The sequence below is a fragment of the Vigna angularis genome, chromosome 4, assembly GCF_016808095.1.
Source record: "Vigna angularis cultivar LongXiaoDou No.4 chromosome 4, ASM1680809v1, whole genome shotgun sequence".
Classification (NCBI taxonomy): Eukaryota; Viridiplantae; Streptophyta; class Magnoliopsida; order Fabales; family Fabaceae; genus Vigna; species Vigna angularis.
Window position 1 is genome coordinate 13,030,017 of NC_068973.1, and position 21,261 is coordinate 13,051,277.

General features: G+C 32.6%; 1 protein-coding gene across 2 annotated transcripts; it reads left to right on the forward strand.

Moving 5' to 3' along the window:
- The first annotated feature begins 11,215 nt into the window (after nt 1–11,215).
- Nucleotides 11,216–15,207, forward strand: LOC108332101 (E3 ubiquitin-protein ligase RGLG2). Of its 2 annotated transcripts, none has more exons than XM_017567215.2 (12): nt 11,216–11,485; nt 11,750–11,986; nt 12,350–12,434; nt 12,515–12,655; nt 12,747–12,860; nt 12,954–13,051; nt 13,732–13,811; nt 13,905–14,010; nt 14,124–14,251; nt 14,351–14,537; nt 14,729–14,785; nt 14,900–15,207. In XM_017567215.2, exons 2-12 carry the CDS (start codon nt 11,762–11,764, stop codon nt 14,978–14,980), a joined length of 1,302 nt encoding a protein of 433 aa, XP_017422704.1. In that variant the 5' UTR covers nt 11,216–11,485; nt 11,750–11,761; the 3' UTR covers nt 14,981–15,207. The 2 variants fall into 2 exon arrangements, with proteins under 2 accessions (XP_017422704.1, XP_017422705.1); XM_017567216.2 differs by having other exon boundaries at nt 11,221–11,485; nt 11,755–11,986.
- The last annotated feature ends 6,054 nt before the right edge of the window (nt 15,208–21,261 follow it).

Consider the following 21,261-nt stretch of genomic DNA (forward strand, 5'->3'; position numbering starts at 1 on the left):
CGCTTCAAAATCAAAGCTTTTATTATTATTTGGAACATGACAGTGACTCTCTTTTAGAAAACATATCATATGAGAGTCACTTTACCATGTTATGTTATAAGACAAAATTTATAGATAGTTTTATGATTTTTACAATTTATTTTTTCGTTAATTTATAATTTTACAATCTATTTTATGATGGAAACATTAATTAATATGGTAGAAACTTTTGGGTTAGGAATATATAAGTCAATGAGAAACCTCCGTAGTTCATCCTTTTTTTATTATTTAATACAATTTTTTTGTGTAAGAATAGGTGTTTTTCTATTCTCCTAATCTTTTGTACTAACGGGTCATTGGGGGAATGATTTAAAATCGTCTTTTAGGAATATTCTAAATATGGATAGTAGTTATACTTATTGTCTTGTATTGTGATTGATTTCATGATAAAAAAAATTTGATGCATATTATATTTTTTAACATAATGCTTGAACAAACCTGTAGATTTAAGCAATCATGGTACGAATGTTAATTTAAAAGAATTTATTTGACAAGGAATTGAAATTTGTATTATTAATTTTATCTTGTTGTCAAATATTTGAATTTTATACCAATTACTTCCAATTTCGTTAAGACTCTTTTTTATACAGTAAAAGACTTTTCTATTGAGATAATAGTGTAGTTAGTGTTTTTATCTTAATTTTAATTTACATTTAGTTATTTTTTAATTATTTCTAGCTCAAATTCAATTATTAGTATTATCTTTTATAATTTTATATTGTATTTGTTTTTTTCTAAGAAAATAAGATAAATTTAAGTTCAAATTATCAAGTAAACTTTCTGGGTGTTTATAAGCTAGTAACGCATGACATAAATATTTTAAATTAATAACCATTGGTCATGTAGACATTTTGATCTTGTCATCTCTAGCGTTACTTGATCTCGGAAGTACTATAAGAGCGGGCTGTGAAAGAAAAGTCTGGCTTAAAATATTATAACTATAGGTTAAATAATAAACAACTCTGTACTTTGAGGAGTACTTCCACTAATCCTAGATAAATACACAAATTAAAATATATTTGTATTTTAAGATTTTAGTTCTTTACTTTAATCTTTAGGACCGTGTAAAATTGTCGTGATTAAATATATTATTGTGAAAGGTGGTTAATTTAGTTATTTCACTTATAAAATTTTTAGTTTTTATTACATTATTTTAGAAATTTTTTTCTATATTTTTTTAGGTGTATAAAATTGTAATGAATCATAGATTCTAAAGCAGACAATGTCTCACATGAAAGGTGATTAACTTTAACAATGTCACTCAGTAGATTTGGGATCGAAACATTCGTGTAAGACTCAGAAAATAGTAGAATGAAAATCAAATATGGTATCATGGTTTATGTTTATTAATAAGGAAAGATGTATATTTTTCACAAGTGTTGTATAACTCACTTGGTGAGAGTTTTATATTAGACTTATGGTCATGTGTTCAAATTTTGTGAGGTGCATAAATTTTTTTTTTAATTATACTCTTGTTAGGTACGACATGTATATAATTATGTGGTTGTGGTGCATGTTGTAACCAAAAGAAACATGATAGTTTGATGGTTGAGACGGTGGTTGAGTGAAGTTGGATTAAAGATTTCCATCAGCTTCAAGGGAGAAAAGACTAGGAGAAACCAAGGTAAGGGGATGCTAACTTGCTTTCAATTTGTGAAATCTGATGGTGATACTAGGAATTATGGGGTTAGGCAATGATTTCTTAGATTAAAAATCGTGGGTGCAGAGGGCAACAACTATGGTGGTATAAATTTCTTCAACTTTGTTTCCTCGTGATAGTTATGGGTAGTGTTGAGTTACCTTTTGTTAGTTAATACCTCATTTGCAAAGCATCTGTAGTGTAGTAATTTTTCTATCATACAACACATTAGCAAAATCATGAAGTATAGAAGTTTTGATGATGCCCAAATCAAGTCTCAAGTGCTCGCTTTGTAAGAAGACATTCACGAAGACTTGTTTTATGTGTTAAAACTTTTGTAATTAGTCGTTTTATGTATATGGCTTTATATGTTGTTGATTCCATGTAAGTTATGCTTTAAAATTCATTTTGGAGTCAAAAAGCTTTATAATAATCAATTAGCTAGTTAAGAAAATCGATTATCAGAGAGAAGTTTTTAAAGGTTGCTAAAAACTTAATTTTGGATCTGGAATAATCGATTACCAAAGTATGATAATCGATTATCCATAATCAATTATGACTTACCATAGATTATTATCACAACTAGCCGTTGGAGTTTTTGAGCATGTTTTTGGCCATTGTGCATTCATTAAATGTATAACCGATTACCATAAGTGATAAATCGATTATCACGCGAGAAAAAGCTCACAACAGATTTTTGGAGGTGTCCTTCAGTGAGGTCTTTATAAAGATGTTTTAGACTCACATTCTAACACACATCTCTTTGCTTAAACTATGAAAAGTGTGATCTAGGGTTTGTGTAACTCTTGCGGTTTGACTTTGAGAACTTGGTGTTGGGAAAAGCGAGAACGTTCACAAGGAGTGTGAATAAGTGTTGTTGTTGTTGCTGAGTGAAGTCTATCATCCTTTGTGAAGATTCAAAGGAAGTGTTCATCCTCGTGAAACAATCGAAGAAGGAGTTCATCCTTTGTGGCCTTCAAGGGAAGTGAGTTTTATCTCTTCTGGTAACAAGAGAGGTGTTTCTAAACCCTAAACTTATCTTTCTATGTGATTGTAATAATTTATTAGTTTTGTGATAGTGAAACATTAATCTCTATTTGGGATTAACAACTGAAAATCAAGCATTAATCCCTTAAATTTGTTTTTTTTTTTTAATTATACTATTGTCAGGTACGACATGTATATAATTATATGGTTGTGGTGCATGTTGTAACCAAAAGAAACATGATAGTTTGATGGTTGAGACAGTGGTTAATTGAAGTTGGATTAAAGACTTCCATCGGCGCAAGGGAGAAAAGACTAGGAGAAACCAAGGTAATGGGGATGCTTACATGCTTTTAATTTGTGAAATTCGATGGTGATACTAGGAATTGTGGGGTTAGCCAATGATTTCTTAGATTTTAAATCGTGGGTGCAGAAGGCAACAACCATAGTGGTATAAATTTCTTCAACTTTGTTTCCTCATGATAGTTATGGACAGTGTTGAGTTACCTTTTGTGATTTAATACCCAATCTCGAAAGCATATGCGGTGTATTCATTTTTCTATCATACAACATGTTAGCAAAATCATGAAGTATAGAAATTTTGATGATGCCCAAATCAAGTCTCAAGTGCTCATTTTGCAATAAGACCTTCATGAAGACTTGTTTGATGTGTTAAAGCTTTTGTAATTAGTAGTTTTATGTATAGGGATTTATATGTTGTTGATTCCATGTAAGTTAGGCTTTAAAATTCAAATTCGAATAAAAAAGCTCTGCAATAATGAATTAGCTACTTAAGATAATTGATTATCATAAAGTTGTTTTTAGAGGTTGTTAAAAACTCAATTTTGGATATGGAATAATCGATTACCAAAGTATGATAATCGATTATCCATAATCGATTATGACTTACCATAATTGATTATCATAGCTAGCCGTTAGAGTTTTTGAGCATGTTTTTTGCCATTGTGGATTTATCAAATGCATAATCGATTACCATAAGTGGATAATCGATTATCACGCAAGAAAAAGCTCACAATGGATTTTTGGAGGTGTCTTTGAGTGAGGTCTTTATAAAGATGTTTTAGACTCACATTCTAACACACGTCTATTTGTTTAAACTATGAAAAGTGTGATATAGGGTTTGTGTAACTCTTGTGTTTTGAATTTGAGAACTTGGTGTTGGCATAAACGAGAACTTTCACTAGGAGTGTGATTGAGTGCTGTTGCTATTACTGAGTGAAGCCTATCATCCTTTGTGAATATTCAAAGGAAGTGTTCATCCTTCCTGAAGTATTCGAAGAAGGTGTTCATCCCTTATGGCCTTTAGGGAAAGTGAGTTTCATCTCTTGTGGTAACAACACAAGAGACGTGTTTCTAAAGCCTTAAACATGTCTTTCTGTGTGATTGTAATAGTTTATTTGTTTTGTGATAGTGAAACGTTAATCTCTGTTTTGGATTAACAACTAGACGTAGGATCCTTGTGATCTAAACTAGTATAAAATTATTTGTGTTGTTTTCTCTCTTTCATTACTCTTTATTATTGTTTTAATTATTCGCTAAGTAAATTAAAATTGAGAAGAAATTATTAAAGGCACACATTTGCGATAAGAAACCAATCCATCCCCCTTTTGGTTTAATTGTTCATGCTAAATATTTCGTTGCACCACTCTGACACAACATGTTTTTTTAAAGTAGCGATGTAAGAAGTTTCGATCTATTTAAGAGGGATGAAATTTGAAATATTATGGATACAACTTTTGGACGTCTGCTTGTTGTTTTAACTGTCCAGTTGACCCAATTGTCATGTATACCTCCAACACGGTTCAGTTTGGTCTTAGAAAATAAAATATGCATCAATTGGTTGTTGGTTGAGGTATGTAGTGGCATCATTCAATCTAACCAATGAAGTGTAAATTATGGCCCTTCTTAGGATAACTCCATGAGCTAGTTAAGTAGTCCTGAATGTCTGGTTTAGGTCCTTTGGAGATGCGGTAGGGTGACTGGTGTTTTCTTGACCTTGTGCATGTTGATTGCTATATTTTAGAGGAGTCTAATATGGTTAGATAAAAAGCATGTGCTCCATTGTGTTGTTGACACTAGTTTGCAGTAGCAGAGGACTACTCTAATTGCGTGTGGTTGGTTATCTTATAGACAATTCAGTCTGATAGATGTTCTTGTCTTAACAATAAGCAACTGTAGGGTTTGTAAGAAAAATGTTTAACAAGACTGAAGAAATAAACACATTGTTGTTTTATATTGGTTCACTCCATCAAGCTACGTTCAATTCTCTTCTAAGACCTCTTAGAGGGTTCCACTATAATCTTTAACAACAGTACAACTCAGTCAATCCCAGTAACCCCATTACTCAGACTATAACCCCGTTACTCAGACTATAACCGAGTTTCACCTACTCTTGGTTGTGTAGTATTCTTCATCATTCCTGGTATCCTTAAACAATCTTGGTATCTTCCCGATACGTTGTCTAGTTGAGTTTCATTCACTTCTGGTTTCCACTAGACAAACTCGTCTAGTTATCGTTTTAACCCACCGAGTTAAGCGTTAAGTGTTTGTATTCTCTTCAAAATTTGCAATCAATTAGATCGCTTACAAGTCCTTAGACGATTACTTTCACACAAAGGATGTGTTTACAATACAATTCAATATAAAAGAATCTTAGAGCTTTCTCTCTTCTTACGATTGTAAGCTTATGATTCCATGAAGCTTGAGAGTATTTTTTTTCTTTTAAGCTTGCTTTTCTTCTCAAATGATTTATTTTGTATTCGTGTACTTATTATCGTGCTCTTCTCTTCAAGGATCTTCAATTTATAGGCTTCAAGAAAATGTCCGTTAGATAATACTTGCTTTGATCTTTGAATTTTCTTAGCCTTGTCATAGGTAGCAGTTATAGGTTAAAGTTTACTTATCAGAGCAGACATGCTTTTTCAACACTTTACCAAATATATGTTGTACAAACGTTTTGGTTCGTGAATGTCCTCTTTGTCTCTAACGTCCACTTATGACTTATATATGATAGAGCAGGTAGATGCTTGACATAGGTAATATTAACAAAGTATAGTAGAAATGCATGCAGATAGATATGTCCTTTTTTTCTCACTTTTGTTGTTTTTAAACGTTGTTTATTTAATGCTATTTAATGTGCATTCAGAACAACTATAAGTCTTTCAAATTTTCCATTGCTCAAGCAACATTTAATCATTTAAGAATTCTAGTAGGGATACCAAGCAGTTCATGAGAGTTTCATCATTGGATGAAAACGTCGTTTGGCACAAGGTATCGTTTAGCCTATGCAAGGTTTTTCCTAACATCGCCTTATTTAGTGATTTCTCGTTTCGTGCAAGAGCGCGTTTTGTAAGATATCTTTCAACATATGTTTTTGAAACATGTTTGTAATCTTTTAGCACGTTTACCAAAAATGTCATTTATACATCATATTAAGAGCTAGTATAGCATTGTTTCACAAAGTATAGCACGAGTGCGTTTAGCAAGACTCTCATATATCACATTGACGCATTTTGTGAGGAAATCGTTTAGTAGTGCGTCTACTCATGTGTTAGTGTGTTTACTAAAGCTTTTCCCAAAGCATTTAGATTTCACAATGCTTTTTCACAAAATGCTTATCTTTCAACTATATTATTTTTTCAAAGATAACACTTTGTGATATGCTAATGTCATTCATTGTTGTTTGTTAAACTTCAAAATATACGAGGATGTTTAGAAAATTTAGTCTTATAGACAATTTTGTGTTAACAATCTCCCCCTTTTTGATATATAACAAATATACATCCAAACGATATGATTTTCAGTCAACACAAAAGTGCATTCATATTTCAAAATCTTTTGAACACTTTTAGTGTGATTTTCAGACATCGTTTGAACACTTTACTAGATTATATTCATTATCATATTTTCTTATATGCATGAGGGTTAGTTTTCAAATAATAAGAGCATATATAATAATTAATCAAAGCATATATAACAGATAATTAGAGCATATATAAGTAACTCATGTAAACATATGTAAAATTAGATATTTAAACACACCAGAATACATTAACATGAATGTGTACAATATTATGCATGGGGACTTCTAGGATAAAGACTCCCCTAAAGTGATGGGATTAAAAGAGGGGTTGAATAATGTTTTTATATATCTTTTTGAAGTTGATGTTATGGTCGTAGTAGTTGAGAATTGAGTGATCATCATAAGCTACTTAAACATTGCCCTTTAAATGTTGGTCTGATGAACACACTCATGGTCTCTATTTCAATTGATCTTCCTATCGTTTAGGAGGAAGTGAATCTTAGAGAGGAAGGCGACTGTTAATAGGTGAATGTGTAATGATTTACTTTTTAGCATAGGATGAACATTCATAAGTCTAGAATATAACACACAGACATTTTATATTGGTTTACTCAACTAAGCTACCTCTAGTTCTCCTCTAAGATAACTTAGAGGGTTTCACTAGATTTTCAATTTCAATGAAGTTCGAGTGAGTATTCTCATCACTCTTGGTTACACTATTCAGGCTTAGTAACCTCTGTTAGTGTGACTAGTACCAAGTATTACCCACTTCTGGTTACGTAGTATTATTCATCACTTATGGTATCCCTAAATATTCTTGGTATCCTCTAGATATACTTGTCTAGTTTAGTTTGACACAGTCTTGACTGTCATTATCAACTCAATACTTTATCTTTAATAAATAACAATCACAAAATTTATTTCAAAAATATAATTTAACAAAATTGAGAAATATATGTAATTGAAAAAAAAAACTTCATGTTTTTCCTACCCTCTCTTCATTTTAATCAAATTTTTAAAAAAATTACAAAATAAGACCTCATAACTCAACTTCCCAAAATTCAAATTTCAACATACATCTCGACCAAATTCACCAAAACTTATACCAAATTCGATTTCTGAAAATCCAAATTTCGAACTACAATTTGGTTAAATTCATGAAAATTTAAGTCAGAATTCGATTACTTGCAAACCAAATTCTAAAATACATCTCACCCAAATTCACCAAAACTCATTTCAAAATTCAACTTTCCAAAATTCGAATTCCAAACTACAGCTTAATTAAACTTACAAAAATATAATTTTTCAAAAACCAAATTTTAATTTATCCAAAACTTGTTATGCGTGTAAATATTAACTACAATGTGCTACTTGAAAATAAAGAAAACAAACTTTGGAGAAAAAATTTATTCGTAGTGTGGAAAACATCAAATCTTTAACTTCTTACTGACACCAATGCCAACAACATGCCAATCGATGATATGTTTGTGAACAGAAGAACTGTGCAGTCACTGTGTCACAGACCACGGTTTTGTGGCTCAATGATAGTTCCCATGATCTCATGCACGACAAATAAAAAGACAAAACAATCAATTTCGCCCATGGTAATGCTAATGAATGAATAAACTTTCACACTGAAAATATCTTCCATGCAATACTGTTATCAGGGTCTTTCAAACTTATCAATATAAAACTTAAAGTATTAATAAAAAATTCTAAAATTATAGATTTCATAAACATTATTGAAGCCAAATTTGTAATGGTCTTAAAAATATGTAATATAAAAGAACCTTTTCATTAGAATGGCTTATGACGAGTTAATCACATAGACTAAATTTGCATTGCAATAATCTCGCGTAATCTCTCAATTATTTATTCATTAAGGAATTTTAAATAGCCATAATTTATGGAAAAATAGTTCCGAAACGTGCACGAAACTGATCCATCACTTACAGAGGTTTAGCGTGGTTTAAGGACAAGGTTCATTCTTTTCTGGGTATTTTTGTTACTAAAGAAACCAAATAAATAACCATTTTTCACAAGAAACCAAATAATATCATTAACACGAGATAACGTAAAGCTGAGTGATTTTTACTTTGGGTAATAGTCTATGAGTAATAAAGTTTTCTTTAATTTCATAGTATATTTTGAAGAGTTTAATGATGGGAGGTTTCTGCCTATACTTTCTTAATAAAATTTTTTTGCATTCCTTCTAACAGTTGAAATCTATTAATATCAATGAATTTCAAAATTCATTAACATATTTATTCCTTTTTTATTTTTTAACATATTTACTTTAATTTAATAACAACAAATATCATTAAAATTTATACCACTCTATAAATTAATTATACAATAGTCCAATACAGTCAACAAATGAATTAACACTGACATAATTATTGAAATTATAATTAAATCAAATGAATTAACACTAACATAATTATTGAAATTATAATTAAATCAAATTAACATACACACATCTACTAAACATACACCACAACTCAATTCAAAGTTAAAGGACTAACTCCTTTATTTTACATTCAAATAACGTAGTTTTAAAAACACTAAACAATTGCTGAGAGTTTAAGTTACTTTAGAAATGCCTGTAAAACACCAAATTAAAAACGAAATGAGTTCTAAGACTTCATATTACAAGAAAATTAAGAAGAGAGACAATAAGACGTATGCAATGAAGAATTGTTTCGCAGGATTTTAGATTAAGAATGAAAGAGAAAAAGAATCAAAACTTACTTACTCAATACTAGAAACTGATCGAATAGGTATGAAAATTATTTTGCCGTGATCTCCTAAGAACTTTCCTGATCGTCCAATAGATCCAAAAATAAGATATTTTAGAATGAAGTAAGAGAAAGTTGAGAGAATACATTTTAAAGAAATAATTGTTATTTTAAGTAATGAGATGAGTTTACAAAATTATATTTATTTTATTGAATTATTTGACTTTAAAACATTCAATTTCATTATTTTAAAACATGAACTCTTTATTTTCTAGATTTTATAATATAATATTTATAATAATTGTGACAATATTAATATATATTATATTTTATTATAAAAATTAAAATAATATTTCCTTAATTTTAAATTAAAAAGTAAAATTTGATAAAATATATTAAAAGGATTCCCGCTACCATATGTTAAACGGATTTTGAAATCCATTTAATATATTTATTTTTTTAATTTAAATTTATTAAAATATTTATTTTAATTTAATATTTTAAAATAATTTTATATGTTCAAATATTGTAAATTAGATATTACATTAATATTATTATTTTTATAATATAATTATTTAAATTAGAATAAATATTTATTAAATTTTAAATTTATAAACAAAGATTTATAACAATAAAAATATTTATAATAATTATTTAAAATTAATATATATTAAATTGTTTTAAAATATTAAATTAGTATAGTATATTTTATTAAAGTTTTTATTTATTCAAAATTTGAAAAACATTTAATTTAGTTTAATATATTAAATAATATTTTGTATTATTTTTGTTATTTTTTATGTTTATTATTTTATTTTTTATTATAACTATTATAATAATGAAAATAATATTTTAATAATTATTAAAATAATAATATATTATATAATTTTAAAATATTTAATTAAACTAATAATATATATTAAGTTTTATATAAAAATAAATTTAAAAAAATTGTAATTTTTATATAAAATTTATTAAATACTTTATTTTATATAATATTTTCATATAATTTAATATATTTAAATATGTTAAATCAAATTTTATATATTTATTATTATTATTATTATAAATATTTTAATAATAAAAAATAATATCAAAATTTTAAACTAAACTAGATTATTATTAAATTTTAATTTAAAAATAAAATTTAATATCTGGATTTCTGTTTAACAAATTTTCTTAAATTTTATTTTTCAGTTAAGATTTAATAGATATTTAATTTAATTTAATATTCTAATATAATTTAATATATTTATATATATTAAATTAAATTTTATATTATTATTATTATTAAAAAATTAAAAAATAATTAAATTTAAAATCAAAATTTAAGAAAAATGTGAAACGGATTTTTGAAATTTTTTGAAGAACTTTGAATTTCGTTACGTTATTTAACTAAATTTTGAAATCCGTTAAATTTTTTAATCAAATTTTGAATGTGTTGATAGATTTCCAAATACCTTTAAGACTTATATGAATTTTGAAAATATTTACCGAAAATATTTTTAATAATTTGGAGGTGCATGAAGAAGTCTCCAAGAAGAAACACCCTTAATGGTGATGAAACTAAACATAATGTTTGAAAGAAAAAAAAAGTGATTCGGGAAAGATGTTTATATTTCCAATTTTTACTTTTTATTTTTTAATTTACACAAGATTAAGCAAAACTAAAAGTAAAATTGAAAAGGAAAATACTTTTACATTTTAGGTCAATCAGAAAGCAAAACAAAAAGTAAGAATAATATTCTTTCACCAAATATTCTGTAAATCAAGAGTGATATACATATAGCATGAAGTGCGAGTGCTTGTGATCTTATTATTTAAATATAACAACACTGGATATGGTTTTGGAGAAAATGATTGGGGAGATCTGATTATTTAAATCTAACACTAGCTAAAGTAATTGTTCTTTTAGAAAATTAAAATAAAATGTAAAAGATTAGAAAAATTATATCTTTATCATAAGATGGAGAAACCAACAATCCATTAGCAACGTGTTTTGTCACGTTGGAGAGGTAGGACAACTGAAGCACCAAACATGTTATATTTTGCCTAAAGTGGGTGAAGCGACAGAGAAAGAGGAGAGAGAAATTTCGAGGAAACAACCTTCACCGTTCATCATCATCAGCAATCCAACAACAAAATCAATATCCATTCTCATTCTTATCATTTCTCAGTCACCGCCAGTGAAACTGACACCTTTACCTTCTACCTTAATGCCCTTCAACTCCAACTGCCTCACCCTCTCTCAGCCCCTCCAAGGTATCATTTTTTGTTTCACCTTTTGCTTCCAAATTTTCAATCGATTTACGTAAAGAAAGAATCTTTTTTGAAAATTATCATTAGTTAGAGAAATTTACAACAAAGAAGGATAATGGGTATGGTAGGAGATTTGGAACCAATGTGAGTGGATTAAAATGCAGATTAGAAGAAAAAAGTTAACTGTTTTTGTTGAGAATGTCTTGAAGAAGAACGGTTCTGTGGGCTTTGATTTGAATGTTAAATGGGGTTGCTGGGTTTGTTTAGGATAGAGAATTTATGGGCGGATCAGTTTCAAAACGAAGGAGTTCTAGGCGACGTTCGTCCTCAAATTTTTTTCCTCGGTATCAATCGCCTTATTTGCCACAAAGCCAAGATCAAGGGCCTGTGAGGCATTACGGGTATTCATCTCAAAGCAATGGTGGTGGTCCTGCTCCAGAACAAGGAAAGAGATCAGATGGGAAGTATTCAAGGATAGGTGATAATTATAAGAGCCTAGACCAGGTAACCTTTTATGCTCCTTCATTATTAAATTGCTTAAATGGTTTAGGTCTTGGGTGTGCTTGGTTTTTGTAGAGTATGTTGGTTTACACTGAATGCATGCAATGCAACTGTTCTTGTATTTTGAATTTAATCTCTTAGGTTTGAAAACCAGAGCCTATTTCAGTTCAGGTCTTGAATAGCTTAGATTAAGGTGTTGTAACTATCTTTTTGTAATTCTTATCTTGACATTGTCATTGTTAGTGCCATTGGTCTTTCTGATTAATGTAAATGTTGGATTACTATGCTGACTTCTGGTGCTACACCAGTAATCATTTTGAATTCTCATATTGGCGTGACATTCTGAAGTGATGTTTCATATTTAAGGTAACTGAAGCTTTAGCAAATGCTGGCCTAGAATCTTCCAATCTCATTGTTGGTATTGATTTTACGAAGAGTAATGAGTGGACAGGTGTTTCCCTTGTCGACTAACCATCTTCATCTGCCTCCTTTGTAATTGTGTTTAACATGCATAACTTGTTTCTGTATTAGGTGCAAGGTCATTTCAAAGGAGATGCCTGCATTACATTGGTCATGAACAAAATCCATATGAGCAAGCTATATCTATCATTGGGAAAACTCTATCTTCCTTTGATGAGGATAACTTAATTCCCTGTTTTGGTTTTGGAGATGGTAATATAAGAACCATTGTTATGAATTACATTCATCTATCTAGTATAATGTTCCCATGAGTTGTATTCTGTTTGGATTTTCATATTGGCAGCATCAACTCATGATCAAGAAGTTTTTAGTTTCCATCCTGATGAGAGATTTTGCCAAGGATTTGAAGAAGTGTTGGGACGATATAGGGAATTGGTCCCTCAGTTAAAACTTGCAGGTATTGAAAGATTGGTCGAACATCAATTCATTTTTTCTTATTGTATCTGTTACCAGCTCTTTGCTTATTCTATTTTTGCTCGACTAATGGCAGGACCAACATCATTTGCCCCAGTCATTGAGATGGCAATCACCATAGTTGAGCAAAGTGGAGGCCAATACCATGTCTTAGTGATTATAGCTGATGGCCAGGTTGAGGGTTATTTGAATTGAATTAGAAAAATATTTTTTTAATTACTCAATAAGTGTATCTTGAGATCAAATAATCAAAATTTACACCAAATAGTGTGCACACTTGCACATGAATTTTTTATATTGATGTTTTTACCTTCTCATGGAGGGGTGAGCTGTATGTTCAGTGCTGAACATCTAGACCTTCCTTAAATATTACAATACTTTCACACATTATTTAAGTAACCAAGTCAAGGCAATATTTGTTGTATGTAGTCAATGGTGGAGCTAAGGAATTTTATTTTGGGGGGCTAAATAAGGACAAAAATCAGGCTTTGTTATATAAGAAAGGAATTACGTGTAGAACCTTTTCCCCTAGTGGTAATAACTAATAACCCTAGAATTATATATTTCAAAACAAGGTTAGATTATGGGTAAATTGAATGCTTTTATCTCGTAAGCATTGTTTTATCCAATCTTCAAGTTCTGTGGTTTAGTCATAAAATTTGGTTGATAATTGCTTAATGAAACTGAAATCAAAGAAAGAATCAGCTGTAGTTTTCATAAGGAATTATCAATAATCTTAAAGATGATATTTAGCATAACGACATACTGGCATGGTGTGGTCATGTCTCTTATCAAGCATTATGAGACTCGATATGTTAAATGAATTGATGATCATTACAGAGAACTTGTTGCAGGTGACGAGAAGTGTTGACACTGAGCATGGTCAGTTGAGTGCACAAGAAAAGAAAACTGTGGAAGCTATTGTGAAAGCTAGGTAATCAGCTGTCAGTGTTTGCTTATTCCTTTTCATGGTTATCAGTTTCCTAACACTGTCTATTGTCATCATAAAAAATGTGTTTATTACCAGTGAATATCCCTTGTCGATCATATTAGTTGGGGTTGGAGACGGGCCATGGGATATGATGAAACAATTTGATGATAACATTCCAGCCCGAGCGTTTGATAATTTCCAGGCATGTATCTTCTATTAAAAATTGTCGGTTAGTTCTGCTGTTTCTTTGAAGTATGGTTTGTTTATGATCTCAATAATGACAAACCTGTTCTTTTATTTTTCCTTCTTCTCTAGTTTGTGAATTTCACAGAAATAATGTCAAAGAACATGGATAGGTCAAGAAAGGAAACTGAGTTTGCATTGGCTGCTTTGATGGAAATACCCTCCCAGTACAAGGCTACAATAGAGCTTAATATATTGGGGTAACAAATATTGAATTCTTTTCTTTAGAGGCTTTTGCTGCATTGAATAGATTACTGTTTATGGAGCCATCTAATAAGCTGTATTAACTTTTCAAACAGTACTCGAAGAGGGAAAGATATCGACAGGGTTCCTCTGCCACCGCCTCTGTACGGTGCAGCATCTTTCAGTTCCCCATCTTTCAATTCCCCAAAAACTTCCCGTCAGAACAGTTTTCGTCCCAGTGCACCATCTAGCAGACATGATGTTAGGCCGAACCCTCCCGCAACTTCTGCTTCTGATAATCAGGTATATCCACTCTCTCTTGCTATTGGTTTTTCCTTCTTTAGTTTGCAGTCATTGCACTTGTCAGTACTCTCAATCCAGTCAAAAGTGTCTTTTGATGTTCACATTGGCACTAAAAAGTGAGTTTTCATATACATGATTGAATGCACACTCAAACTCTCAAGTAAAACTATTCTTTTGGGTGATCCTTGCAGGTTTGTCCCATTTGCCTCACCAATCCTAAAGATATGGCCTTTGGTTGCGGGCATCAGGTAAAGGAATCCAGACAAGTTTACTTTTGATCTCACATAGTAAAGATGATTGAATGCGTATTACAATTAGTGTTGGTTCTTTTTTTCTTATGAGCCACTTTTATTTATCTGCAGACATGCTGTGAATGCGGACAAGATCTTGAGTTATGCCCCATTTGCAGGAGCACCATCGATACTAGAATAAAACTTTACTAGATGATCTCTTAAATCTTGGTCGTGATTTTTCACGTTGAGGTATGAAACCAGGTTATCAGAGGAAGGGGTTGAGTCCAAACCATTTTCTTATTGGCTTCGCATTGTACATATTTTTGGCATTTATTTGTTTTAGCCTATGCTTTGAGCGCATTTCATACTGGAGTTGGATTTGCTTTGTTACTATATTCATTTTATGCAATTCATCAATATAATATTTCATACTTGTACATTCTGTGGCTTCTTTCATGGTTATGAATCTCTTGTTTGTTCCATTATGAGTTAATTTCTCACACACCATTATGATGTGAAGGGCTTGGTTCGTGTCTTTTTCAGCATGATTGCACTTGTAATTGTAATGTCTTGAGAATATGTACGATGGCACAATGAGTTAGGCTTGCTGCCTGATTAAGTAATAACAGAAACAAAGTTCCTGTCTTCTGGAATTTGATTAATTAAATGGATATTTTTTTTATATTCAAAAGAAGAAAAATGTAATTTTACCAGTCCTATAATCCATTTGGGTATTTATTTTCAAGTTAAATACGATTTTCATTTTCAAACTATTATGAAAAATTGTGTCTAGTTTTTTAATTAAATTATAAAATACTTAATCATGTACTTTATGAAAATTAATATTTTTAATTATGTGGTTTGTTTTGGAAAGGATGATTTAAAGTATATGTCTAAAAATTTTATAATGCAGTTTAGGGACTAAATATAATTTTTTATAATATTTTTGAAAAGAAAAATTTATCTTACGGCAATTTACATTTTCTAGACTACTTTTGATTGACATAAGCTACACCACTGTAAATTTTACCTAATACTTTACATTTTTCTATTAATAAAACAAACTATAATATTTTAACTGTATAAAAGCACTATATTTTTAGGTTTAATCCTTTTCTACATCCCTATTTATGTACGAATGTCTCAATTGGGTCCTCGTTTTTTAAAGTGTATCAAAATGGTCCCTAATTTTGAAAATTGAGATCAATTGAGTCCTTCTCGTTAAGTTGGCTGGACGGCATTAAAAAAATTGATAAGTGGGATGCTGAGATGACGAAATGTTACTGACGTGGCATTGACCTGGCTTAATGGTGAGTTTTTTAGATTTAAAAAACATGAAATTTGTAAATCAAAACGCAACGTTTTGATTTTGAACATAAACCACGAAAGCTTTATGAGAAGGAGGAATCCCTAAATTGAAGAAATCCCCAAATCGGTTGACGCAGGAGGGTGGGTTTAAGAACGTAGTTGTTCGACGCAGGTAGGTGGGTTTAAGAACGTGGTTGTTCGTCGCAGGTGGGTGGGTTTAAGAACGTCGTTGTTCGACGCAGGTAGGTGGGTTTAAGAACGTGGTTGTTCGTCGCAGGTGGGGTGGGTTTAAAAACGTCGTTGTTCGTCGCAGGTGGGTGGGTTTAAGAACGTAGTTGTTCGAAGACGATGTCGAAGGAGCATTCTTGTTGTTCGTCGACATGCAGTGTGTGGCGGAAGGAAAACCGTAATTTGTGTTCACCGATTTGCCACTGTGGACTGAGATGCGCGCTGAGAACTGCTAAAACTCTGAAGAATCGTGGCAAGCAATTTTGGGGATGCTCGAAGTATAAGGTATGATTTATTTGACGTTTGTATTATGTGGAAGTGTTTTTGAGAATCGATTGTTGTTTATACAGAGTGGTGCTGAAGAGGGTGGTTGCAACTACTTCAAATGGTTCAATGATGTTGTGGAAGAGGAAAGGGGGAAATGCTTGAAGTGTGAAGGAAACAAAGAAAGTTCGGTGCACAGTGAAGAAATGGATAGTTATAGGAAAATTTTAGTTAAGTTTGAGAAATCTTTGTTGGTTGTTCAGAATTGGATGAAGGTGTTGATATTTTTGGTTTTTCTTTTATGTGTAATAAATACAATTTGCGTATCAATGTTGATGAGAATGGGCTGATGGGTTGTAACCGTGTTGTACTTTTCTTCCATTTCAATGAAAGTCAGACTTCTTACTAGTTAAAACTTTATTTTTGTTATGAAATGTGATGAGTCTAAAAAAATGTGTATGCATATCTGAGGTGTTTTTAGGAGTCTGTGGACGAGCGTCTTTTTTGTCGCTGAGGGAGCGTTCTCTCGAGTGTCCATAGTGGATGAGCGTCTTTTTTGTCGCTGAGGGAGCGTTCTCTAATGCGTACACAGGGGACGAGCGTCGACAGTGGACGCGCGTGCACAGTGGACGAGCGTGCACAGTGGACGAGCGTGCTCTTATCGCTTGGCCAGCGTTCTCTCGAGTGTCCATAGTGGACGAGCGTCTTTTTTGTCGCTGAGGGAGCGTTCTCTAATGCATACACAGGGGACGAGCGTCCACAGTGGACGAGCGTGCTCTTATCGCTTGGCCAGCGTTCTGTCGAGTGTCCATAGTGGACGAGCGTCTTTTTTGTCGCTGAGGGAGCGTTCTCTAATGCGTACACAGGGGACGAGCGTGCACAGTGGACGAGCGTGCTCTTATCGCTTGGCCAGCGTTCTGTCGAGTGTCCATAGTGGACGAGCGTCTTTTTTGTCGCTGAGGGAGCGTTCTCTAATGCGTACACAGGGGACGAGCGTGCACAGTGGACGAGCGTGCACAGTGGACGAGCGTGCACAGTGGGCGAGCGTGCACAGTGGACGAGCGTGCACAGTGGACGAGCGTGCACAGTGGACGAGCGTGCTCTTATTTACAAAAGAAGACATAAAAATTATTTACAAAAGAAGACAAAAAAAGAGGATTTAACATCAAAATTAGCATAAGATAACCAAAGTACTGTCTAATACAACAAAAGAGCACGAAGTTGCTGTCTAATACAAAGACACATTAAAAAATACATTAAAGTTGTTCATTTATCCCCTTAAACTGCAGCTTGTTCTTCATTTGATGATGGGATGTTTGGTTGAGTTGATGGGGTACTTTGTTGTGTTTGTTGTGCTTTGGTGTAAGAAGTCCTGTTGTGGCCGAGTTCCTTACAAATGCCACATCTTTTCTTAAAACCACCCTTCCTCATTCTTTTGTCATCCTTCACCAACTCCCATTGCTCCAACCTTCGCTTCTTCTTTGGTCTTCCAGGCAAAGTTCTTTTTGGTGGAGGGAAAACATCTTCATATGTGGTAATCTCCCACATATTGTTACCATTTATTGGATAGATAATTGAAGAGTATGTTTCTTCATATGTTGACTTCCTAAAGCAACATGGAATGAATTCCTCTGCATCAAGATTTAGGAATTTCATAGCAGCTAACGAGTGGCAACATGGTATGGCAGTGATTTCCCACTTCTTGCATGTACACAAATTTTCATCTAAATTGACTACAAATTTGTCACCGGCTTGGGACACATGGCGAACTTCAAAAATCTTGTTTGCTGACCAGCTTTAAAATCAAAACAAGAAACACATTATAATCATAAACCACTAACACATTTTAAAACAAATCATAAGTGAACAAACCTCATTCTTACCACGGTATCCAATATTTAGTTAACTGAGACTCCTTCTTTAGTCTACTCTTGATTTTTGGACAAATGTTCCCAGAAAGTGATTGACTTTTTGTCCTGTTAGTTGCCCATCTCTTCATCAAGTAAAGCCGGATTTCCTCCATCATGGTTACGATTGGCTTAGACCTTGTATGCACCATTACACTATTGAAAGCCTCCGACAAGTTGTTAACCAAAGTATCACACTGAGCCTTGCTGCTAAATCTTGATCTTGACCAGTACCTACAACATATATATGTTCATCAATGTTACTGTGAATATTTGACAGATTTTTAACAATAGAAATTTAAATACAAACAGCAGTTAACATTTCACCACCATACTTTCCTTTCAGAAAAGCACCATCCAACCCAATTATTGGCCTGCAGGACACAAAACTATCCTTGCAGGCCTTTAGACATGTATAAAACCTCATAAAACTGATTCCATCCACATTCTCTTGAACTTTGACTTTTACTGTGGATCCTGGATTACGAGCTAAAACCTCATTGGCATAACCATAAATCCTTCTATATTGGTCTTTGAAAGACCCATCAACATTGTCTGAAGCAATGACCTTTGCCCTATAAGCCATACATCTAGATACACCTACATTCCATTTTCGATTTATCTTCTCACGAATTTCCTTTCCCTTTACTTGTGGATTTTCTCTAACAATTTTTTCCAACCTTTTACTGAGCCATTTTGCATTAACTAATCTTAATTTGTGCTCTCTACTACATCTGTGGTCATCAACAATAGTCCTTAATTGCCATGTATGAATGGCTTCCATATAAGCACAATATGCCATCCAGGGGCACCCTCCTTTAGCACCCATACATTTTACCCTCATTCTCTTCTTATCATTTTTAATATATTTAATATTTCTGCCATTTTCTATTCCATATGTTTTAATGGCATCCACAAAGTCTTCCTTCTTAGCAAAATAAGTTCCCACATCCCATTTATAATCTACCATTGTCTTAGGCATGCAGAAGGTTACAAACTTCCCATAACCCTCCTCTTCATCATCTTCTGCTCCACTGTCTGCTCCACTGTCTAATTCATCAGATTTCCATTCATCATCGGACAAACCTCTATGATGATCACTATTGATTCCATCATCCACATCACTATCATCAGATTGCACATCAACTTCAACATTACCAAACCAATCTGCCACCCTGTCTCCTACCTCCTCTTCTAAATCACACTCAAGATTAACATCAACCAGACCTTCCATACAGTCGTAATTAACCTCCTCATTGCCATCATCATGACCACTACTGGTCCAGCTTCGAACATCACAACCATCCTCTTCAACCTCACCCACACCAACATGTGTTTCAATTTGTCCTTCAACAACATCATCATCCTCACCTCTCTCACCTTCATTAACAGCCACCTCAAATTGACTTTCACTGTGTTGTTCACATTCTGTTTGAATTACTCCTTCAACAACATCATCAACCTCAACTCTTTGTTCTGACACCACAACACTTTCATTGATTCCATCACACTGTCCTCTCTCACCTTCATTAACAGCCACCTCAAATTGTCTTTCACTATGTTGTTCACATTCACCCCCACCAACCTCTGTTTCAATTTCTCCTTCAACAACATCATCAGCCTCAATTCTTTCTTCTACAACAGGTTCAACAACCATACCCCCGCCTTCCTCTTCACCTTCACCCATAACCATACCTACAGGTTCAACTTCTACTTCATCTGTATTTTGAGGAATATATTCTAACATATTTATCACCTCAGGTTCAGAGACATTGTGAACAACAAATAGATGAACCTCACCATTAAGCCTGGCTAAGGTAATCATGTGCATGGCTCCTATGTCATCCAACAAAGGTTCCAACCTATTTTCCAAAACAGAACCACCACCAACGCAGTACAACAACTCCTTAAACCCATCATAACCTAGACCTTTTACTACACTGACTACAAGGAAATAGCTCCACATGTCTGGGTCAAAGGATAAACTTGTACTCTCCCCCTCATACTTAAGTTTTCCTTCATTTATGAACTTTCCACCATGGTGAAAAACAACTTCAAAATTTCCTTCCATTACGTACAACACAACAATTATATTTTAACCTATAAAGTAAGAAAAGACTTTAACAATGGGGGACCACAAAAAAAAAGCATTAACAATATATTCAAACCACAACCCACTGAAAAAGACAATCAAACAACGCTTTAATAACGAGGGACCACATTGCAATCGAAAACGAAACAATATACAACATACAACAGGTTCCGACAACCATAAAGGACAAATTCATCACAAAATTCAATCAAAAGCACATTTACTAACCTGAACACGTGGTTCACTTCGAACACTTTCGCCACTGCTTTCCACGTGCTTCACCGCCAAAACCTTCCTGATTCTACCGAAATACCACCGATAGATCACTCGCAAATCTAGAAACGATACCTATTGTCCGCCAAATTGGAACCACAAAAGACAACTCTCGACAAAACCCTCTTCAATTTAGGGATTCGTCCTTCTGATAAAGCGTTCGTTGTTTATGTTCAAAATCAGAACGTTGCGTTTTGGTTTACAAATTTCACGTTTTTTAAATCTAAAAAACTCACCATTAAGCCAGGTCAATGCCACGTCAGTAACATTTCGTCATCTCAGCATCCCACTCATCAATTTTTTTAACGCCGTCCAGCCAACTTAACGGGAAGGACTCAATTGATCTCAATTTTCAAAATTAGGGACCATTTTGATACACTTTAAAAAACGAGGACCCAATTGAGACATTCGTACATAAA